Source organism: Myiozetetes cayanensis, unplaced genomic scaffold (assembly GCF_022539395.1).
Source record: "Myiozetetes cayanensis isolate MyiCay16 unplaced genomic scaffold, myiCay2020 scf27, whole genome shotgun sequence".
In the NCBI taxonomy this organism is placed as follows: Eukaryota; Metazoa; Chordata; class Aves; order Passeriformes; family Tyrannidae; genus Myiozetetes; species Myiozetetes cayanensis.
The window spans coordinates 5,295,245-5,318,538 of record NW_026087488.1 but is presented as its reverse complement, the minus strand read 5'-3'; the positions used below and the strand labels follow the sequence as shown (position 1 = coordinate 5,318,538).

Sequence of the window (23,294 nt, the reverse complement as noted above, 5' to 3'; positions counted from 1 at the left end):
TCTGCTGGATTTTGCAGCAGCATCTGGAAGGGGGGACTGTTGGCTGGGCAGGATCACTCTGAGCAGCTGAAGGGGAACTGCTGGTGAGCTGGCATGGATGGGATCACACAGCTGAGCTTTGCTGAGGGAGAGGTTATCCCTGACAGCTCCCTGATCATGGAGAGGCTGCAGCTCCTTCCCCTGTGCCAGCCCAGCCCCATCACACCTTGCTCAGGCAGGAGTTGGCGTTAGCAAAGACCTACTTTTTAAGCTGCTGGAGCTAAACTGTAAATAATGCATGGATTTTGAAATGCCACCCGGGCAGGTGCTACAGGGCAGGCTGTCACCTTGGAAGAGGCTTCAGGTTTTCCACTGACTCGGTGTGTAAAATGAGCCCTTACCCTGCTCGTTGCCCTCCACAAGTTGTCTGCCTTGCTCCAGAATTTAAAGCAATTAACCCAAACTGTGCAGCACCATTTCTCCCCCCACAATGATGGATATCCACCCTGACAAATGCTTGAATTGCCTTTGCTGTTGCCTCACTGAGCAAATGAACTGACAGCCAGAAGTACTAGAAAAGAAATTAAAGTAGGGAAATCCTGAGGCCAGGATGAGATGATTTACAGCAGCAGGACGCCCCTTTCCCACTGATTCGCTTTTCTGAGCTTGCTCACGTTCTTGCTGCAGCCTTAAAAGCTTCAGGTGATCACAGGCAACTACCTGTGATTTAAAACCTCGATTTCAAGCCACCTTCCTCTCCCCTCCTGCAACTGAACTAAGGAATAAACTGGTAGTTTTCCTCCCTCCATCCTGCTGGCATCTCTCCCCTCCCACCTCCTTGCACTTAGGTGCTTGTGCTCCCTTAAATACATTTTTAAGTCCTGTGCCTGATTGGCAAAGACTGTGAAAAGTGTAGGGGTTGTAATTTATCTTTTTTTTTTTAAATAATTACTTCTCTGCTTTCTGGCCAGAGTGGAAATTAGATTTTCTATTGACACATGGCAGGGATTATTTAAACCAATCCTCACAACTCGGGCTGCGGAGCAGGGAATGAAGTCGTAGAAATTGTTATTAAACGAGGGAATCAGCTGGTGGAATAATTAATCTCCACACACACACGCTTCTTCCCTGTGCTGGAAGTCCTCCAAACACGTCGTGATTATTTGTCCTGTCTAAACAAGACGCTGCCTGGCTCCTTTTTTTGGGTGGTGAGGGGCAGTTTGGTCCCTTGCCCAGAGCCTGGATGCTGCTCCTGCCACCACCCAGCAGTGGTGCCCATCTAATTACCAGCCAGCCCAGCGTGCCTGTCACCCCTGGCTATATTTCCCAATTAAGAGAATCAAGCTTTATGATGAAGCTTTGATAGAAGCTCTTTACATTTTCTTTCCCGAGCCCTTTCTCGGGGTGCGTCGTTAGCGGTGGTGAATGAAGGTGTTTAGTGAGCTCATCCATCACTTTGACTCGGGGCTCCAACTCGCTGTCGGGGTGAGTTTCCACCTCCCACGCCTGCTGCTGCTCTCTTTGAGTGAAAATAATGCTGTAAAATAATTCTGCAGATGGGGGTGGTGAAGGGGGAGCACTGGAGGCGCTGCTGCTCCTTGTGCTCCGGGCAGGAGAAGGGCTGGACTGATGGAACCAGCACGGATGGAGCTGTCCTGGCATGAGCTCCTGCCTCTCCAGCCCAGCCCTGATTGCTCATATCCAGGCACTTCTATCTGTCCCCTGAGAGCCAGGCCCTGAGGTCCCCCCTCACCCCACTGGTGACCCAGACACAGACTTGACTCATCCCCTTCCAGTCTGACCCTTCAGCGTTAACGTGGGGTCATCCCTTGGCTCGTGGGTGATGTGGTGGGGAAAAAACACCCCTTGGACACTGGCCCAGCATCCCACCAGCACTCAGGGAAGCACAGAAGGATGTTTTACATCTCAAAAGGGGCTGGTTGGCACCTCCAAGAAAAAAAAAAACACAGAGTGCAGGCCCTGCCCACGTTCAGTTCCCAGCTTTGGCTGTCACACCTCTTGCCAACACGTGGCAGCCCGTGCTTTGACACATCCCAGCCCCCAACAAACGGGGCATTCAGCCCCAAGAATGATTTCTTTGGTCCAGCACTGTGGAGCCCAGGCTCTTCCAGGTGTTTCACTCTGCCCCTACCCAGGGTTAGCTGGGGAGCTGGGTTGGGTTTTTTTTGGTAGGAGGAAGAAGCCACCCTTGTGTGCTGCTCTCCCTGTGTGCTCAGCCTCTTGTTGAGGTCACTTCCCACCGTGCTGTTGGGGATGAGGGTTATTCCTCAGCAGCATCTTGGCTGGGAGAAATGCCCATCTGGAGTGGAGTCCTCTCCTGCATTCCCTGGTTTAATCAGCTGCTGGGTCATGCTGGTCACTGAGTGCTCAGTTGGGGCTCATTATTCCAAAGAGGGTGAGTTGGAGACTTGGGGAAGGGGGTGGGGGGGATGTACATGTGTGTTTACATAATGGATAAATTACTTACCTGGGGAAGATTTGTTGTTGGGCTGATTTTGCAGCATCATTTCCCTTGAACAGCCAGCACAGTGACCTGAGGGAACCTCAGCACTGACGGGCACAGAAAACAGAGAGAAGGGCAGAATGTTTGCATTTGGAAAGCTGAGGGAGAGAGGTGGTGGGGTTGGAGTCTGATACAGCTGATAACAGGCCCTGTGTTGTAGCAGAAAAGCTAAACAGCCACTCAGGGAACACTCAGGGAAGGGTTTTGTGGTTTTCCTGCACGTCCAGTGGAATTTGCCGTGCCGTGGGGACGGGGGGAGCCGGGCAGGGCTGGTGTTTTGCTGCAAAGAGCAGAGGATCACGTTCCTTCTCTGCTCTGCCCACTGAAAAGGCGCCTTGGCAGCCAGCTCCACCTCTGAGCTCTGTTTTCATCTTCGGGGGGGGAGCTGAAGGCTGAAATCTCCACCATCAGCGAGGAAATAACCTGCCAAAAGCAATGAAGTGCTGGGGGAAGAGGAGGTTTTCTTTGGGCAGTTAAAGCTGTTCCCTGTTGCCTGTTTTCCTTTGTTTGGCTTTGCAGCCCCAGAAATGGCCACAGCTGCTTTCTGCTGATCCTGCACTCAGGGAAGGGGCTGCTAAAATGAAATAACTTCGGGAGGGGGAGCAAAACTGCACAAGGAACTGTGCCCAGCAGGAATAGGAACCCACGGGATGCCAATAAGTCGGGTTTAGCCCCTGCTCCAGTGAGCAACTTTTTGCTGTGCTTACAGAGGAGGAGTCCTATTCAATCTTCTCATTGGGACAGAATATGAAAAACCTACCCAAAAAAAAAAAAAAATAAATCCCCTTTTTTTCTTTTGAAGACACGAGCAGGGAACTAGCAGTGGGTCAGGTTGTATCCTGTTGTTCCTCACTGGATGAAAGCTGAGGTTACAATGGTCTCCCTGTTCTGCTGGGCTGAGTGGGACCCATTATCTGCTGGGCACGTTAATGTAAAGCAGATGCACCCCCGGTGCAGGGAGGGCTGGAGGAAGGAGCCACACACTGGTCAGCCCTCATCAACCCAACCCAGGGATCTCATCCCTCTGTGAGCATCCTGTGCCCCTGAGGGGAAGGGGGATGGCCACAGGACTGGGGCTTTCTTGGCCATTGTAGCATCTGCTCACTGAAAATCATGCAAAACAGGCCTTTCTTGGCTCGGTAGATGTGCAAATTATGATCAAAACTGATAGCAGGGCCAAACACCAGATGAAAGGCTCTTGGCTGCCTCAATTTGCCCGTTTCCTCTTTGTTTGGCAACTGGTTACTCCTGCAGGTGAGACCTTCTCCACGTGCAGCTCCTCCAGCACAAGTTCCTGGGTGTCCTGAGCTCTGTCAGCGAGAGCTGAGGGGGTTTCCTGGCAGGAGGACACCAATCCCATAGCTAAGGGATACCTGCAGGTCTGTCCATCCTCCACCCTGCATGGGGAAGGCACAGTTGTCCCCCAAAACCATCTGTCTGAAACGTGTCCAGGGGCAGGCTGGAGCAGGAAGGGGTGGCTTCCCTTTGATCCATCTCTGTGTGTGTGTGGGTGTGTCAGGACCCACGTTGAGCTTCAAACCCTCCCTCTGGACCCCAGAGGTGCTGGGATGGGCAGTGGGAAGGGCAGGGGTTTGGTGTGGAAGGAAGACAAGCCAAGGATCAGGAGGGGAAAGGGAAGAACAGGGGGTGACACCAACCCCTGGAGAAAACCTCTTCCCAAGCAGAGTGAGGGACAAGCAGGGGCTCTGGGAGCAGGGCTCTCATGCTCTGGCTCTCAGCAGAGCAGCACAGGCCATGGGGGACCTCAGCCTGCCTAAACTCTTCCAAATGTGAGCTGTGCTCCAATAAAATAAACAGTTTAGGGAAAGCAAAGCCCCAGGCACACACTTTGGCAGCTGATCACTCCCTAATTGCAGGAAGAGAGTTGGGAGAGGGTTGTTTTTTGGTTTTGTGTGGGTGTTATTTATTTATTTATTTATTTGGGCTGGTTTCTGATGAGAAAACTGGGCTGGAGGATCAGAGTTGAAGCTTCTCTCCCCTCATCCCTCACCCCCCAAAAATCCTATTTTCTTCCCCTTTGTATTAATGGAATTCAAGCGATTTCAAGGAACAGGAAATACAAACAGCCCCTACAAAGTGGGAACCTCAAACCTTCAGCAGGAGTCTGTTCAGTTGGGTACATGGAGATCTCTGCAAACTCTTCCTGGGCTTTTTTTGTTATTGTTTGATGGCACCAGGGGCAGGTCTGAGGGCTGGATTTTGGTGGGCAGAAGTAAACTGGAGCCTGACTCTGTGTGTTTCCCCCACCCTAAAGCTCCCCGGGCTCCAGAACGGGATGGAGATAATTAACAACAGCCCCTTTCATCTGCAAATAGACTCAGTGTGTCAAAACCCATTTTTCTCTGAAATTTGTGGTGGGGGGACAGAGCAGGAGCAGCCCCATGTCCCAGCCCCACACTGGGGTCACACCCAGCCTGTTTCAGGGTCATTCCTTGCAAAAATGGGACAAAGCAGTTTAAAAAACCAAGGGAGAGGTGAAATTAAGGATTTCAGGGAACCCTCCATCCTGCTTTTGCAGAAGGGGCTGGAGCCCCAGCCAGCACTGCCTTGTCATTCTCCATCCATCCCTGTGGATCTCCCATCCCTCACCATCTCAGCCCCTTCCTCTTACCCCCCTCCCATCCTTTTCTTCTCCTCCCCTCTTCCTTTCAACTCCCTGGTTGTTTTAAACGTACTGGCAGTAAATTGTCATGTTTTTAGGAGCAATTTACTGGTGATTTCTCTTCCTGTGGCCTCCTTCCTTTGGGCACTGAGGGCTGCAACTGGATTCAAAGGTCCTTTTCCCAAGCAACCCCGAGCACATCAGCTTCCCATCTCCCTAGTGGGGAGTTGCTCATGTAAATCCACAGTGACTTGGGTATTTTTGTATCAATCATAAAAGTCCCTTTCCAAGAGTCTTTTCAGCTTTTTTTTTTATATATTTTATTTTCTCCTGTGTTAGAATTCAAACAAAATGCCGTTTGTTTTACTGCAAACCATCGTTTCCTATAATGCAAACTTGAACAAATCCTTATTTGGGGCCAGTTCTCTTCCAGGGGGTCATTTACAGAAGCAACAATCCCAACGTGTTGTTTTCCTTTGAATTCTTGATTGTTTTTCTGTTGGCACTTGTGCAAATTGCCTTTGCTGCAAATGCAGGTTATTAATGGGGCGTCAGCTGTAGCTTCTTATTACTCTGGAGTAGAATTTGTTGGAAATATTCCAGCACAGTTTCTCTGTAGGGAAACACAGGCTTGAGAGCAAAATTTGTCATACAAAGGATGATACAAATGCATTTTATTTCGAGGAGGCTGAGGATAGAAAAATGGAGTACTCCAGCAGCAGTATATTTACATTTCTTTCCTGCAATAAGTTAAACGGAGTTACAATTATAGCAGAGCACTTTGATGGATCCCAAGTGCTTATTTTTAGAATTTTTTGTTTAGCAGGAAATTAAAAACAAGTTGGGAGGAGAAAAAAACTGGTGGTTCTCAAACAGAGCAGGAGACTTTCACCTCACTCCACGTCTGAATCCCAGCTCCTCTGGACCATGACAGGAGCTGGATGTGCCTCATGCAAATGAGAGCAGTTCTGCTGCTTAATTGTCCCTGCTGGAGATATTTATCAAGTTGCTTCTCCTGATAGCAGTGCTTCATCTTCCAAGGAGCTTGTTGCTTTTAAAGGTTTAATTAGGCCCTTTGACTGAACACCCCCGGGATTGAGAGGCAGCAGCTGAGATGGGTGAGAGTGCAGGGGAGAGGGGGTTGGTGCTGGGGGGATGGCATGGGGGGCATTTTCAAGGAATCAGCGAATTGTGGAGGTTGGAAAAGACCTCTGAGATCAGGGAAGCCGACCCAGCACTGCCAAACCCACCCCTAAACCAACTGCTCTGTGGGGTGACACTGTTGGGTACCACTGCTTCATGAGGTGACACTTCATGAGGTGACACTGCTCTCTGGTGGTTGGCTCTTCATGGGACGGGTCGAGGTGAAGATGTTGAGGCTGGTGGAAAAGGTCAATGCTCATTCAGGGATAAAAATCACATTTCCTTGACATTTGTATCACGAGCTTTTAGAATTTGCTGTGGAGGCACCACCCCATGAAGTAACGGGGGTTGGAACAAGGTGATCTTTAAGGTCCCTTCCAAGCCACACCATTTGGTGATTCTGTGGATTTAGTGAAGGAGTATAAAATCACAGCTGCTTGACTTTGATCACTGTGATGGGAAGGATTTACTGATCAAGATCTTTCTGATACCATCAGTCCTCCCCACGGCCAAAGCCACGAGCGCCGTGTCAGTTCTCCTGCTGCTCAGGATGCTCTTGGATGGGAATTTACCCTTCCCAGCAAACACCCCATGCACTTATTGAGCTTTAGGCCTGCACTAGAGGTGGAACAAGGCCTTGGTGTGGAGCCAAAGAAAATGCAGTGGGATTGGGAAAGGGAAGCCATGTAAACACTGAGTTATTCCTGGAGCAGCCCGGGACACGCAGAGCAGCTCGCTGGCAGCGTCATTCCCAGCCTGCCACCCTGGGGATCCTGCTGCAAGAGCAGAATTTAGGGGAAATTTTAACATTCCCTCCAGGTTTGCTCTTCAGCTGCTTAAAAAATAAAAAAATTTTAAAAAAAAGCTGTGCTGGGTTGTCCAAGAAACAGCCCCAGTGTCTGGTTTGTCAGCAGCAATGGGAGATCCTGTTTAGGGATGTGGTTCCCACATTTCACATTTCCCAGCAGGCACAATTATTTTGTAAATGGCCATAATAAAGTTAATTTTCACATCACTCATCAGGGACAAAATGAGGAGGAAACAACTTCCCCCCCCCCCCAAGATGAGCTCCAGGCTGAGCAATCTGTCCTTCCCACCTCCCAAATTCTCTCTCACTGGAGAATTGGGCTGGGATTTTGGGGCAGGACGTTAACAAAGGGGGTGTCTGGACTTTATGACATGAAAACTGCCAACCTTAGCAAAACTGGGAAGGCTCTTGGTACAAGAAGAGACCAAAATAACTAATCCCCACTGGTACTTTCCCTCTTAACAGCAAAGACTTAGGAATTTTGAATGTATTTACTGGTAAGCTCTAAAGGGGCTTTTAAAGTTACATATTTTTATATTTCTGTGTTTTCAAAATCCTCTTTACCCTGAATCTCTCTGAGGAGTGGAATCTTTCCAAGCTGTTCCTTTCTAAAGGCAGGGAGGAACAGGGACTTTAGACTGTGCTGTTAATAAACCTCTAAACCTTTCTGTGGTGGTAAACAAGGAGCTGAAACAGCTCCTGAGCAATCCCAGCCACAACAGACACTGGGGTGGGTGTAAAACTGAAGCAGAGAAGTAAAAGCTGAGGATGAGCTGTGGTGGGGCCAATGCAGGAATCTCCTGTCTCTGAATTTTGGAGAATTTGGCAGCATATATATATATATATATATTATAGAATATAGGATATTCAACACACAATCCATTATTATATATACACCATAGCCAGATTCCTCCTTTAAGCTAAATAATGATGTTTTCTTGTCTCTATTCCTCCTCTGAGACTGGGGGGAGCTCAGCCATTTAGTGAACATTATTTACTAGCAGAGGACCTGCATTTGAAGCATTTATTTGTATCCCTTCCCTCCATTTCCCAAGTATCTATTCCAGTGTTTGACTGCCATCATTTGGAGCAGGGACTTTGAAAAACCACCAGTATTTCAGGGTAAGCCTTTTATCTCAGTATTTTACCTTTTTTTTTCTTTATTTTTTACTGGTGGCTCATTATGCTCAAGAATTGTTTTGCTGGCATTTTCATAAATACTTTGCTCACCAGGTATCATATGAATTTCTGGCTGTAATTTTTCCCTCTGTCAGGCTGCCTCTTCATTTTTCTTGAGCTATCCCTTCACCCTGCAAAGAAGAGGCTCAATAAGCCCAATTATCCTTCAGTACATGACACATTGGTGTCTCATCTCACCATTTGTGCGGCGCTTGAAAGAAATGTCGTGAATTTTAAACCAAGGGGAAATCCCTTTCTTTTAATTCTGTTTGATCTAAACATCAATATTCCTGTTTACGGGGTTTTTTTGTTTGTTTGTTTCCTGATCTGATTCCATACTGCATGTAAAGTAGCTTTTAGTTCAGTGTGTGTATAAACCAGCACCCTGCCAGTGTGTGAGCAGAGCTTAGTGCAGGGTTTTATTCCCAATCCTGTCATTACAGTGATCAAAACCCCAGCTGGGGGGTGGGAAAAAATCAGTGTTTTTCCCCTATGGAATAACCTCATAAAACATCAGGATGAAACCAAGTGGGTGTAACAGATCCCCCACTAAAGCTCACAGGGATTTGTAAGATCTCCCTCCAGAGATTTGGGAGCCCTTCTGTGGCCAACTTTATGGCAGGGCTACAAATTGTTGCAGCTGTTTGTTAACATAAGAATGTCCCCCTGGTTTCCACGGGGTGGCTCAGAACACCCACGGCACTGTCTTAAATTTAAAGCCACACCAAAGTCCCCCAAGGTGATGGCAGACAGGCAGCATCGCTCCAAGCAGGGGATATCCATGCTGGATAAACCAGGGATCAACCCCTGGCTTTTTAGCCACGCTATCAACTGGTTATCAGTTACTCATGGAGGTACTTTGTGCTTTATTTATATTTATATTTATTTATAATATTTATTTATACTGAGATCCCTCCATAAACAGCTTTGGTGCTCAAAGACTGCAGGGCAAGAGCAGTCTGGGTTTTTTGGGTGGGAAGAGCTTGCTGCTGAGGCATCACCTTGGTTCCAGATGGGGCTGCTTTCAAAAAGTGACGTGGCTGTACGTGTCACAGAGAAGTAGCTGCCAACACCTGAACACCAAATTACTTTTTTATAATAATAAATATACTCTTTCATTGATTTCTTTCCCAGTGCTGCCAAAAATTTGCCAGGAGAGAGAAGCACCTCCCATTACCAGCTGTTCCCTGCCCACAGTCAGGTTAAAGGAGATCTTGTCAAGGGCTGAGTGTGGATTTTGTTGAATGACTGTGGGGCTGTGTTTGAGGTTTCAGCCAAGCCAGCAAACCTCAAACTGCCACTGACAGAAGTGCCACCACGGCAGAGAAACCTGTCCCCAAGGCACAGGAGAGTTTAGAGAGAGCCCAGCTGTGTGGACATTACTGACCTGCCCACTGGCAGCCTGGCACCAGATCACTTCATAACAGCTGAGCACTGGGTGATCTGTCTTACCAGAGGAAAAAAACCCAACAAACAACCCAAAACAACAACAACAACAAACCCACCACAAACTAAACAGAACAAACACCAAACCTCTTAAACAAGGGAAAACATAAAAACATCCATTTTGTAACCTCTTTAAAAGCCTTCTCATTCTCCTGCTATCGAGGACTGATGCCCCCCCTAAGTTACTTCCATCAGACCTTCAGGAGCTGTTTGCTTCTAGAAATTTTGCTTATTTAACATAACTAACACTGTTAAAGTGAGGGCCCAACTCTTAGGGTGAACAATGCTTAAATTCAGCCTGTCAATTTTGATATAAAACCTGTGGCAGCTCAGGGTCCTGCCTTAGGCAAAGGGATTTGCATCCATTCATTGACATAATTTTTCTCCGGCTGGTTTTAGCCTGGGCAGTTGTTTACCTGCATCAAAACTAAAGGCCAAGTTAGTAGCTCACATGGCTTAGTCTGAGCAGCCTGGGCTGCCAGAGTGAGGCTTAGTGCTGATGGAGGGTTTGCTGGGCAGTGCTGAGCTCCCCCGGCCCAGGGACTGACAGATCCTGTCCCAGTCGAGGGTGGACACAATGGACAGAACCTGCTGAGCTGCCCCACAGCACCCAGGAGATGGTGTGACAGGACAGCCTCTTCATTCCAGGGTTTGCAGTGGCTCTAAGAAGGAGCTCAGGACTCTTTCTGAATTATGGGTTTTGAACATGGTCTCCTTGTTCCTGGCCCTGAAGTATCTCCCTGCCCCCCAGCTGCACAGACACACTCCTGGCCCCTACAGAATTGAGTATCAGCCCCAGCTGAACATCCTCCAGAAATAACTCCCCTTCCTGCCCTCTCCAAGAGCGGCCACGGAGCCCAGAGCGACGCCACCCCAACATTAACGTCCCTCTCCTTTCCCGCAGCCTGAAGGCCGTGCTGATGGGGAAGCCCCAGGACAACACGGTGGACCTGTCGGGCATCCCGCTGACGCTGAAGGACTTGGAGCGGGTGACGTCGTACCTGCAGCACAGCTCGGAGCACATCGACACGGTGGAGCTGTGCTTCACGGAGCTCACGGACGACATGCTGCTGCAGCTGCTGCCCGCGCTCGGAGGGCTCCCCCACCTCACCACCCTCTCCCTCAACGGCAACCGCCTCACCAAGGCCGTCCTGCACGACCTCACCGAGACCCTCAAGGACCCCAAGAAGTTCCCCAGCGTCACCTGGATCGACCTCGGCAACAACGTGGACATCTTCTCCTTGCCCCAGCCCTTCCTGGTCAGCCTCAAGAGGAGGTGCCCCAAGCAAGGCAACCTCCCGACCATCCTGGAGTTCGGGGAGGGCCAGCTGAGCGATTTGGAGGGTCAGGATGGCCTGGCTGAGAGCCAGGAGGACCTGCGGGCCGGAGCGGGCACCGACAGCGCGCACTCGCAGCAGACGGACAGAACGGCCGAGGCCGCGGAGCTCCCGCGCTCAGAACGGGGTGCTGGGACCCCACAGACATGATGTCCAGCCCCGGGGCTCTTGGGTGAGTGTGCTGAGCGAGGATTGCTTCAATCCGAGACCTCGGCCTTGGGGGGTCCTGGCAGAGGGTCGGATCACGCGGTGGGACGCTCCGGGGGCCCGGACTGCTGCCAACCCCACCCTGTTCCGTGAATGTCGATGATTCGCTTTTCAAAGAGCAGGTAAAGGTGAATATTTGTATTTTATAAAAGCTGCCCAGGTATTGTCGAGCATTAGTGATGTGCTGTGCTTTCGGTCCTCTCAAAAACGCGTCTCCCAGGTGGTGTAACGGGAGGGCCTTAGAGGAGCAGGGAGGAAGGAGCAGAAAGGTGCCCAGAGTGTGCAGGGAAGGGTTCCCTTTCCCTAGGGCTGGATCTGAGCAGGCCCAGCTGCTCTCCCACATGTGCTGGAGACCCAGCAGTGACCCCAGAGGGGGCTGCACTGAGACAGACCTGAACTCCTTCCCAGTCGTGACTTCAGGAGCTGATGAGTAGCATGCCTGCTGAGATACCACTAAAGTCTGGTCACACACTAACCAGGGGCATTTTTCTTAATATCGTGAGCCAGCCTGGAGGGAGAGCTTTGCTTTCCTGGTGTGGAGCTAAACCCCAGCCCGCAGCGTGCCTGGACACCACCCTCACCCTCCAGCCTTACCGAAATCAGGCTGGCACTTGTGCCTGCCCAGTATTTCTTCAGATGTAACAACCAGTTTCCCACCAGCTGTGCTGCTGTAATAACTCCAGAGCTTTTCATGTGGTACCTGGAACTTGCACCAGCAGTGCTGGGAGCGTGTGATCCATTTTGGGGAGTGATGCACCAAACATGGAGTGCTCAGCTCAGGCTCGTTACTGTTGCTGACGAGAGACCACAATACTGAAGGTTTTTAAAGGGAAAATCAATCCTGGGGTTCATCCCTCTGTCATTGCCACTGAGGGTTGGGCAGTCCCAGCTGGGATTTAAAGCCTCAGAAAGGCTTTGGGTCACTCAGCTGTGTCCTTTGCCCCCTGGACCAGAAGTGCTCTGTTTCTAAAATGTCCCTCTGTTTTTCTCTACGAGATGTGGGTTTGATTTGGTTTTAGTTTTGATGGAAAATGGATCACCCCAGAGCAGCAGCGCTGGAATGTGCACCTTGGCTTTTGAACCTGAATTTCACTCGATGCTAAACCCTGGGGGAGGGCAGGAAAGTGTGAAAAACTTCCTCTCCCTTGTGGACCAGACGTGACTCCCTTTGCTGAGGGGGAGCCCCTTCCTTTGTTCCAAGCCCCTCCCAGCTCCCAGATCATTCCCTGGCTCCCAGCAGTGACTCTGGCTTTGCTTTCTCTGGGTGCAAAGAGACTTTTGGTGGTGCCTTTGGCTCTGTCCATTCAACATCCCAAGCACCTGGAAGCTTTTTCCAGAGGGGCTTCACGCTGCCAGTGGTTGTTCCTCCTCCGTTTGCAAGTAGGTGACTTAGAAGAAATTCCGTTCCTTCTTTTAATACATTTGGCAACATTCAGTATGATTTGCATGTATCCAAGCCTTTTTCCTTTTTTTTTCCTTTTCTTTTTTTTTTTTTTTTTTTTAAAATTCTAACTCTTTCCAACAGGCATGAAAAACCTTTGCAGTGAATAAACTGTTCTGTTTGAAATAAAGGAGCTCTCGGTAATCAAAATAAATGACAATGTTTAAATAAAGGCCCAGCATTGATTTGTTTTTTTTTTTGATTTGTTGCTCCAAGCCCCCTCCAACCTGGCCTTGGGCACTTCCAGGGATGGAACAGCCCCAGCTTCTCTGGGCAACCTGTGCTCCCCACCCTCCTGAGTGCAAGGTTCTGTCCCCAGTGGTGCCACAGATGTGCTGTGAATCAGGAGCACCCCCATCCCAGCTGGGAAATGCTGTGCTTGGGATCCTCACATGGCCCTCCAGGGCTGTGCTGCAAAGGAAGAGTCTCCAGGGAAAGACCCTCCCAGTCCCTCAGCCCTTCACCCTGTGCAGATGTTACACCCCTGGAGCTGCCTGTGGTGCTGACAGGCTGTGCCAGCACCTCCATGTCCAGCGAGCATTCAGCCCTCCTGAGACAAGGAAAGAGCTGGAAAGGGCCTTCCATCAATATATCTGTGTGTGCTGAAGGATGCACCAAATTAATTCCATAGAAAAAGGGAAAAAAACCAGAGCTCTGGTAGAGACAGTTACTGGTTCTAAAAACAAGAGGCTTTGGCTAATCAGTCCCTTCCTCACAGGGTGGATTAGTTCAATTATCCATTTAGTGCACTTCAGGATAATGATGATCCTGTGGGCTCAGGAAAGAGTGGGTTTTGTGTGGTTTTTTTTTAAGAAAGCAGTGTGAGATGTTTCCCTTCCCAGCTCATCAGCATCAAAACAAGCTCGGGGCTCACTCTGTATATAATCAATGTTCCCTGTGCTGCTGCTTTGGGTTAGAAGCTTTTAAAAGCCCTAGAAGAAGGATTCAAGGACTGAAAATCGCTGCTGGTAGAATATTAAAGTTGACTGAGGTCATTTCTTGTCAAAGAGGGGAGGAAATGTTCCACCACAAAATAAAGAAGTCCATAAATCACCCCAGCCTGGTTTGGTTAGTTATCTCCACCAGCACCACAGCTCTGCCTGGGCATGAAACAAACCAGTCTGGGGGAGAAGATTTATGCCTTCAGCAACAAAAATGTAATTGGAAATCATTCTGTGCAGATTGAGGAGCCCACAGCGAGGGGAATTGAAACAGCAGGCGAGGAAGGAGAGAGGAGTGAGAGAGGCATGAAAGGGCTGGTGCTGCGTGCTAGCTGGGTTATCTCTGAAGAGTTTGCACAAAACCTGTTCGGGTTTTGAAGGTGATTACTCATTTAAAATGAGGGTTACACTCCTGGGGGATAGTTGGAAACAGGCAAGAGGGCTGGGGAGGGTCATCCTCGAGCACGGAGTGCGTGGGAAAGCACAGGAGCAACAGAAACTGCTGGGGACATCAAAGAAGCTCAAAAATACTTTAGCCAAAAGCATTGCTGCTGCTGCTGCTGCAGAGGAGCAGAAGGCTGCAAATGTCAACCCAAAACTGCTGCAGAGGAGAGGCCAAAAAGTGACCCAAAGGACCAAGGGGACAGCGGGGCAGCAGCAGGGGCTGAGGAGGGCTCAGGGCTGCCCCAGGCAATGGCACCACTCTGGGTTATCCCACTGGTTGTGCAGTCAGGCACAAAGGTTTTGGGGCTCTTCTGTGGTTCAGCACCCCCCTTTTCAGCAGCAGGAGAGGAAGAGACTCCTGACCTTGTGCAAGGACCACTCCTGTCCTCAGAGAGGCAGAGACTCCCATGTTCCATTAACTGGGAGCACTATTGCCAAGGAAACTAATTGACCTTATTAGCAGTGCTCATGTAATAATGCTTATGAGGACGGGAAAAAAAACCCAACAACTGACCTAACCTCTCCAGCAAAATGTTCCTTGGAGAGAAACAGATTTAATCTCCCCCTGACCTCTCTGGTACAGGGATGTCATCCTGTGATCCCACTCCTCCTTCACTCCAGGGGCAAAGTTTTTCTCCGAGTTTTTCTCTGCCTGGGGGTCGTGTTCCACCAGCAGACCGCACACAGCAAGAGGAGATGATCTTTCCAGCTCTATTACACATCTTTAGCCTTGGATTCTGAAGGACAAACAGGGAACCAGATGTGTCACTCACAGTGCTCCCACAGCCTCCAGTGATGTGAGTCTCAACAGCTCCAGCTTCGTGACACGCTCTCAAATGCTCAACAGCTGCCAGCAAAGGAGCTGGTGACCCTGTGACACCAGGACCAGCCTCTCCTCCCATGCCTTGGGGGAACAGAGGCCTTCTAAGGTGATGATGTGGAGTCAGAGGCTCAGTGGGGATTGCTCCCCTCCCTTCCAGCACCCCAAGGCCACTGATTTCAAGCCACGGCTTTGCACACCCCCAGGCAGGACGTCATGGCTGGTACTTGTCACACAGAGCTGGCCAGAAAATAAGAAATACAACAGCTTTGGGTCCTGTCTGAAATAGGAGTATCTGCAGGAGGAAAATTCCCAGCTGGGAGATTTTAAATGGGCAGGAGAGACAAAGGGAAGTTTCAGTGCAGGGCTGGCTGTGAGGCTGCTCACCTTGTTCACCTCTCTGTGACCCACACTCTGCTTGTACCAGGAAAGCTGCTCCACACAGGTGCAATCCCTTCCCCACCAGCACCAAGCCTCACATTTTCACCCATTTTACTTACACCTGTCACACCCAGCTGCAAGAGAAATTCATCTTCCCTCCCCCTCCATCATCTTTCCTGCTCTTTATTCAGAGGAAAAATCAGACACCACACAGGAGGGTGCCTGGGCAGGGCAGGCAAATGGATTTGTCTGCACTTGCTAAAGGACTGGGCTTTGGACTGAGGTTTTCCTCATGCAGCCTACTCTCTGCCTTAGAAACCCCCAGCTTGTGTAGTATTTATTTTCATTCTCTTCCAAGCCTTAAGAATAAAACGTGTATTTTGAGTGTGTGGAGGATTTCCCACGTGCAGGATTGCAGAGCCCTCCAGGGGAGAACTGAAACAGGAATTGAGAACTGGAGGAGGTGGTGGGTAGGGATGGGGGGTTTGGGTTTTTTTACATCCATATCTTCCAGCCTCTGGGTTGTCAAGAAGCAGGATTGTAGGAAATGACTGGTTTGGGGGAACGGGTGACTGAATAATCAATCACAACTGCTGCAAAAGGGGGGGTCTCAATGTGAAAAACATGGGTTTTTTTCAAACAGGAAAAAGCTGACCTAGTTCAAAACCCAGAGAGCAGCAGGTCAGCTGATTTCTAGCATCATTATAAGATATTTATTGGAAAATGCAGTGTTAGGGAGCACAGAGAGGGCTGGGGAGGGAGCAGGAAGGATTTCTGCACTTGCCAGGGTAGATGTTCAGTGAGCACCCTCCTGAGCACTCCCTGCTCCAAGGTGAGACCATACCAAGCTGCCCTGAGTGGAGCAACATCAACATCTGATAGAGATCCCAATGCCCAAAATCTAGATATGCTGGACTGCCATTTCCCTGAGCAGACAGGCCCAGAGCAGAGCCATCTGCCCTACATGTGCCCCAGGGAGTCCCACACAAACCCAAGCCTTTTCCACCTGAAACAACACCTGGGGAGTGCTTTTGAAGAGACCTGAGAGCCAGGCCACACCAAAACCTCCAGCAAATCCAGCAATTTATTGTGAGGAAAATCAACTCCTGCTTCAGCTGGTTCAACTGAGAAGAAAGCAGCAGGAGCTGACAGGAGACGTTTGCAGGGTGCAGTTTTCCCATGGAGAAGGTGGCTCTGGAGAGGGTAACAAAGGAGAAAGTTGAGACCTGGACAAATCTCACCCACATCATCTGGGACTAAAAAACCCAGCACATAAAAAACCCAGGAGGAGTTTAGGCTGAAAACTTTCAGCAGGTCCCATGCTACCTCACATCTGATATTTTTTCCCCTTACTAATAGAAGGAAATGTCCTGGCTAGGGGAGTCTTCTACATTATTTATTGGCAGCTCATGCCAGTGTGTTTAACACAGGCCCTGGAGATAGCAAATAGTCTGCTCGAGCTCAGCTGATGGGGGAAATGTAAACAGCAGCATCTGGAAAATTAATGGAAGTAAAGGAATCCCTCAAGGACCACCTGCTTTACTTCCAAAACACTGAGCAAGCACAGTCAGAAGGCTGAGGGGTTTTAGCTCCTGCTGATGACAGAGCTCAACCAAAATTACACTGCAGTTGGGGTGTGTCTGATTCCTGGTGGAATCATTTTCCTTGGTGGAGGGCTAAGACAGATACCAAAGTACTTCAGGGTCCAGGAAAAAAGTGCCAGATGCCAAATACTGAGCACTGGGAAGAACCAGCCTCCCAGGAGCAGGGAGGGATGGATCAGACCACCTTCCCCTTCCAGCCCATCAATCATCTCCCACATTCCCATGAGCAAATACCCTGCCCAGTTGTGAAATTTCCCTCTGACCACAACCAAAATGACAAAAAGCAGCCAGTGGATCCAATTGTTTTGATGTTTATGGCAATGCCACAGGTCTTGGCCAGGATCAGGGCTCTCCCTTCCAACCCCAACCATTCTGTGACCTGTGTTCCTATAAAACACTAGCACTGAATTTGTTCACAAGGATGAACACTGGGAAGGACAGGGGGAACCCTGGATCCCAAGCTGGCACTGCAGCTCAGGTATTTAGGGATACAGTGCCAGCTTTCTCTGTGTAAACTGCATAATGCCAAGGCTCAATCACTCCTGATGGATGGGGAATTGGAGGTCCTTTGTTTATAGTCCCTTCTGGCAGTTCTGGGCTTGCATTTTCTATCTTCTCCTCTGCAAGTATGCAGGGACACAGCTGTCTTTACCTTCAGCTTAGTTTACAGTTTTACCTAAAATTGAAGACCTGATTTCACAGAGTCAGAAAAGATGCAAGCTGCTCACCACCCCCTTTAATGATATGTGCAGTTTTCTGAGTTTTCTTCTGACTCCTAATAGCTTATTGATCCTGTGGCTCCTGTGCCATCTTTCTTCCTTGCTCTTTTATTAACTCAGTCTGAGGAGACAATAAACCTGTGGGGACTGGGAGACAGCCTTAAAGGAGGGCTGGTTTAGCTGCATCTGCTGGGGTGGCACGAGCAATGCTCTGCCAGTGAGCCTGTTGGATGTGGCACCTCCCAGCCAGTTGGTGGTGGAAGCAGAAACAGATTTAAGGTTTACAAAAGTGAAGCCCGAGGAGCTTACTCGGGAAATGAAATATAAGGCAGTAAAGGATCGATCTCTGTGCATCACTCTCTGGGACCTGCTACCCCAGCTCTTACCCAGCTCCTGGGGAATCCTGCAGGTGGAGATGCAGGCTGAAAAATCCCAGAGGTGGGCAGGATTCAAACACACAAAATAAAAGGCAGCAGCTTCAGGCTGTGTGCCTTTGTACATCACTTTCCAAGAGGAGGAGAACTTCACCATTATCTTTTTTTTTTTTTTGGCTTTATTTCATCTCCTTCCCTGTGCCCACCTGCTTGTTAAATTATGAATTTAAAAGGCTCAGTGTTTTCCCAAGTGCTCTGGGGGAAGCTGTGCTTTCCTGCAGGCTCAGAGCTCCCCTCCACCACATGCACTGACACAGCACTGAGCTGGGGGCTGAAATGCAAACCTTATCCTTTTTTTTGTGCCCCTCACTTGCCTTCCTTTGCCACAAAAAACCTTCAACTACGTTCAGGGAAGGATAAAAAAAAAGATAATCAGGCAAATTATAAGAGGGAGATTTTCCAAAGAACAAAGCACCTACTTCTCCCTTCCAAGCAGCTGAAGAAGAGGCTTTGCAGCTGAGCTTAAAGCCAACTGGGTGATACACATTTTCCCAAAAACTGGCACAAGTTACCGTAAAAAACACTCCATTGTTCAGCCAGGCAAAGAAGAACCAAACAAAACAAAGCAGCAGAACAGCTTAAAGCATTGCAACACTTCAGGACATGCAGGTTCCATTTCTTCCAAGTTCTGTTTCGCTCCAGCTCCTTTCTGGAGCTCAGGCCCAACCTCAGCTCACATCTGGCCCAGCCAGTGAATTGGTGGCATGGGAAGATGTCTGCACTGAGCTAAATGAACCAATTCCCAGCATCACTGGGAGGAAACTCAGCTTCCCACCCCAGAGGCAGCTCCACTCAGTCTTCTCTGCCTCTCTCACTGGAACTGTCCTCGTTCCTGCTCATTAACCCGAGTGGATATTGCTGCTTTAAGTGATAATACTAATTAGGAAGTGGTAGAAGGCAGGATCGATTTTCCTCACACCTACACAGCACACACACTGTGGAACTGCAGCTGGAATTTGGGAGCTTTCCATATAAACGGGCTCCTCCTCAAGTCCCTCCCTGCACCAGGATCATATTTTCCCACAACCACCACCATTTATTTCCTTCTCCCTCTTTAATTTTGAGGAGAACCTCAAGGGTTGGATTACACACCAGCTTCTTCCTACCTGAATTTCCTCTTCTGGTGGATGTTGGTAGCACCTCTTCTTCCTCTTGCAACTGGGACCTCCTGCCAGTCTAACAGATTCAAAGGCTTCTTGCTCATTCATCCATCAAAAATGCAGCTTTTTCTCCTCACCTGCCTCCAAAACCACCCAGCACTGCCCAAAGGAGTTTGCCTTTTCATCCTGAGAGCAGCAGGAGGAATTTTATAAGCATGATATTATTTTAATAAAGAGAAAGAACCCCAACTCCTCCCCCTGTGCCTGAGCTGCCGGGGGGAGCATAAAATGGAAGGTGGATGTTTGGAACAAAATGAGCCTCACCCGGGGCCCCTAAGGAGCAGCAGCTTTTCGTGGTGGAGGGTCAGCCCTGCACGAGGCTGAGCAGCCTCCAGGCTTGTTCTGTTCAACACACTCCTACGGGGTCTGGGAGAGTAATTCCAAAATCAAAGGAGAGATCACCAGAAAGCCACAGGCAGCTTTAGAAACATCGATCATTATTTGTTTCTAGAGTTCAGGCTGCAGCTGTGCCACACAATTATTTTACCACAAATCATTACAAATAAAAAAAAAAAAAAAAACAAACCTGTTATGGAAAAAAAAATTAGATCTAAGCATTGACTCGCAAAGACTGACAGGAAGTCCACAAAAAGAAAAGAGAAGCACGAACAGGAAGAGTCATAATTATTGGAGATGAAACTTTTAACATCGCCACTTGATTAAAACAGCAGGGATTGCAAATCCAGTCTCCATAATGGGATTTTCTCATCTGTATTTTGTTCAGGTTTCAGTTCCACAGGTGCTGGGCTGGGGGCTGTTTATTGGCTCCAGCTGAGCTGACGCTCAACACCCACCACCGAGGAGGCACAGCCAGGCTGGCGAGTCCTGAGGCTGCTGCAGAGAACATTTCTCATACAGCATTTTTATTAAGTTTTAACTCCTTTGGCTCCTCAGCCCACTGTTCACTCCTGCTCTCTGTGTCACTGCTGCCTGCTCAGACCTCAGGAACGCTCTGGGGCTGGAACAATCCCTGCAAGGGGTTTGCACAGCAGCAAAAACAGAGCCCTTTGCTGCTCCAACACTAAGAAACATTAATTAGGAACTAATTAGGCAGTGACATTCTCACTGTGTGAGGGATTCTCTGCATGGTAATGGAAGATGAAAATCTTATTAGGCAACTGGGAAGGAAGCAACAATAAAACCATGTTTCCCTTATCAAGCATCTTCCAGCACTGTAAAATCTCCCACTAAACACTCTGAGCTTGGTCACTGCCCCACCTTGTGGGCTCAAGCAGGACAGATGTTATTCCTCCTGTGAACTGAGAGTACAAAATGCTTGATGTTCTTTAAATATCTCCTCCTGCCGCGCTTTAAATCAAACCCCACCTGGTAAATTCTTACCATGTTAAGCAGCACCAGGATCAGTTCGTAACATTTGGGCTAAAACTGATTTCCAGCATAAAATTAAGGCACTAAACTACATAAACTGACAAAATAAGGTGAATGTTTGTCCTACCAGGCCGTTAAATGATTGTTAACCTTGTCCTTCCTTACAGGAACAGGTGGAATGTGCTTGAGGAGCACAGGGTCAGTTGGGTGCCATGAACCCCTTGGCTGTTCTGAGCCCTCACTCTGCTCGGAGCTGCTGCCCGAGGTATCTGAGAAATCATCACAAAGCATTTGCCAGGGTGGCACCTGGAAGAAAACAAACCTGTAACACTTTTCCTGCCTGACATTAATACCATCTTAATCGTTCCTTGCTAGAAAACAGCAGCTCCTTTGGGCCTCAGTTCTTCCACTGATGTGAAATGAGGGAGAGAAGAGCTGAAAATTAACAGCTCTTCCACCTGCCTTCAGGACAAAAGGAGTGAGGTTTCAAAATTAAGGACTTATTTCATTCTAAAAAGCTCAGATACACAGGATATCCCTTCCTCCCTTTGAATTTAGCAGAGCCAGAACTGCTTCAGCTGAAATGGCAGCCACCAAGAAAAGACTTTTACATTTCCACTGACAGCTGGGGTATATTAACAATAGTAATTTACAGGTTTGCATGAATGATTTTAATGCTGATGTAGATACAATGGCTTTATATTACTAACCAAGAAAATGATAACCAGCATTTATGCTAAATATGAGGCTTGCAGCCACATCCCCTGGCGGTATCAAGGCCAAACCACTGCTGCCTTTTCCTCCTCCATCACTGCAGCCCCTTTCCATCAGGTCCAGTCACAGCATGAGTTTTGGGGATTACAAATAATCAGTAAAAGCTGTAACTCGGCCATTCTCCACTTCACTGCATATTTTATTGCTGCTTTAATCCTTTCATCTCTTTTAGATTTATTTGTGGTTGTTGGCTGTTGTTAAAAGCCAAGGGACTCCTGCCAACTTTTTTAAAACTTAGAAAATCCAAAATAATTGTTTTAAAACCAGGATTTTTTGTCTGTTGCTCATTCCACAGCACTAAATTTTATGTGCTTCAAATGTAATCAAAACAGAATGGTTTTATTTCCCCTCCCCTGAAGCACTGTAAGAGAAACAGTAAAATTATCTATGCTCCCATGTAACATCTTATAGTATTTTGAGGGCATCTATTCTGTTTGAAAGGCACCATATTCTAATGGAAATAACACTTTTCCATTCATTTATCTTAGAAAAAAATCCCGCCTGTTGGAGGATCCCTGCAGAGGAACTTTGCTTTTGATTAAAACAATAAACAAGGAACACTGAAATGAAACTCATGAACAGTCAACTCTAACAGATACCAACTTGTAACCTCAAAAAAACCCTGACAAATTATTTCCTGTTTACTTAAGTTTTCCCAGATCAACTCTGCTCTTTCTTTAATGAGACAATTCTGACACACACTGGAAAGCAAGAACAATTATAAAACCAAGCTGCAGCAAACATTTCTTGAGCAAATTCAGCACCACACTGAGCAGTCAAGCAACAATTTAGTTGTTTGCTTCCTGAGGGCACGTGGCTACTCTCACCATCTCCATGATCATTCGTGGCCTACAGATACTTCATTTAAAAAAAGATGCATCCCTTGTGCTTTCTGAAAGCTTTTAAACCCTTTTTTTATTTCCAGTGCGTGTTATGTGAGATAAGAAATGTCACAGCATGTTCTAATTCACAAGCTCTTAAAGATCAGGCAAAAAGTTTTGTTTCACTGACACTGGGAACAGAATGCAACTCTGAAGTTTTAATTAGACATTGGAGTAACCTGTTCTTCAGACTGCTCAGATACGTTCAGATAAAAAGAAATTAATTAATCCCATACACGTTTTACATACTCCATTACTCAGATTGAATGTTTTTATTAAACCCTGTATGTATTACAAATGTAACTCTGGGGAAAAAAACCAGAATTTACGTGCACATTAGTGCATCAAGCACCCTATTGCTTGCTGAAATTCCTCTGAAAACCTTTTTTTTCAGAGCATTTGACTCTTGACCTTTCAGTAAGAACAATCTCTGTGAAATCCTACATTCCACAGAATTCCCAGCCCAGATAGCACAGCCCACCTGTGCTACTGGAGGGACAGGGACACTGCGCTGTGATGCCACAAGGGCAGCCCCAAGTCACAGCAGCTTCTTCCACTGAGGGAATCATCAGAACAGATCCAGGTCCTCACCTGAGCTACAGCTGGGAAGTGCAGTCACAGCTCAGGCAGTCCCTGGAGTCTCACCTGTGACATTTCTGTTCTGCTGTCACTCCTTCCCTTGGCCCACCCTAAGCTCATACCTCTGCTTTTACAGGCCACAAATCCCTGGGTGAAACTATCCCTGCTTTCATTTTTTAGGTTAATTATGACGCTTAATTTAAGGTTTGAGGCCAAAACAAAGAATAAATAACAAGCCTGGAAACAAGGTACAGAAATAGCTGCGTTTGCTCTTCTTCTTAACTATTTAAGGGCTACTCTCTCCAGTAACTACAGCAGCACTATTAGTATAATTTGTTTCAACTGTTTAAAAGAAGTTTTAATTACCAAATACAAAATGCTTACACAGCTAAATCCCACTGACACTATCAGCAGTAAATACACTGCAGCCTGTGCATATCACATTATAGCAAATTACAGGAGTGCCCAGTGTGTTTATTAAAAATGTGCTGTGAAAAAGTCATTCCTTAATGCAGTGAAGTGACAAAAACAGACCCAGCGG

The 23,294-nt window shown here is 48.0% G+C and overlaps 1 protein-coding gene across 1 annotated transcript in view; it reads left to right on the top strand.

Moving 5' to 3' along the window:
- Positions 1 to 12,744, top strand: part of LRRC75A (leucine rich repeat containing 75A) — a 64,034-nt gene extending 51,290 nt beyond the window's left edge. Inside the window, 1 exon segment of the mRNA XM_050322067.1 lies at positions 10,607 to 12,744. Within this exon segment, the coding sequence (XP_050178024.1) occupies positions 10,607 to 11,189 (583 nt within the window). The 3' untranslated portion in view covers positions 11,190 to 12,744.
- The last annotated feature ends 10,550 nt before the right edge of the window (positions 12,745 to 23,294 follow it).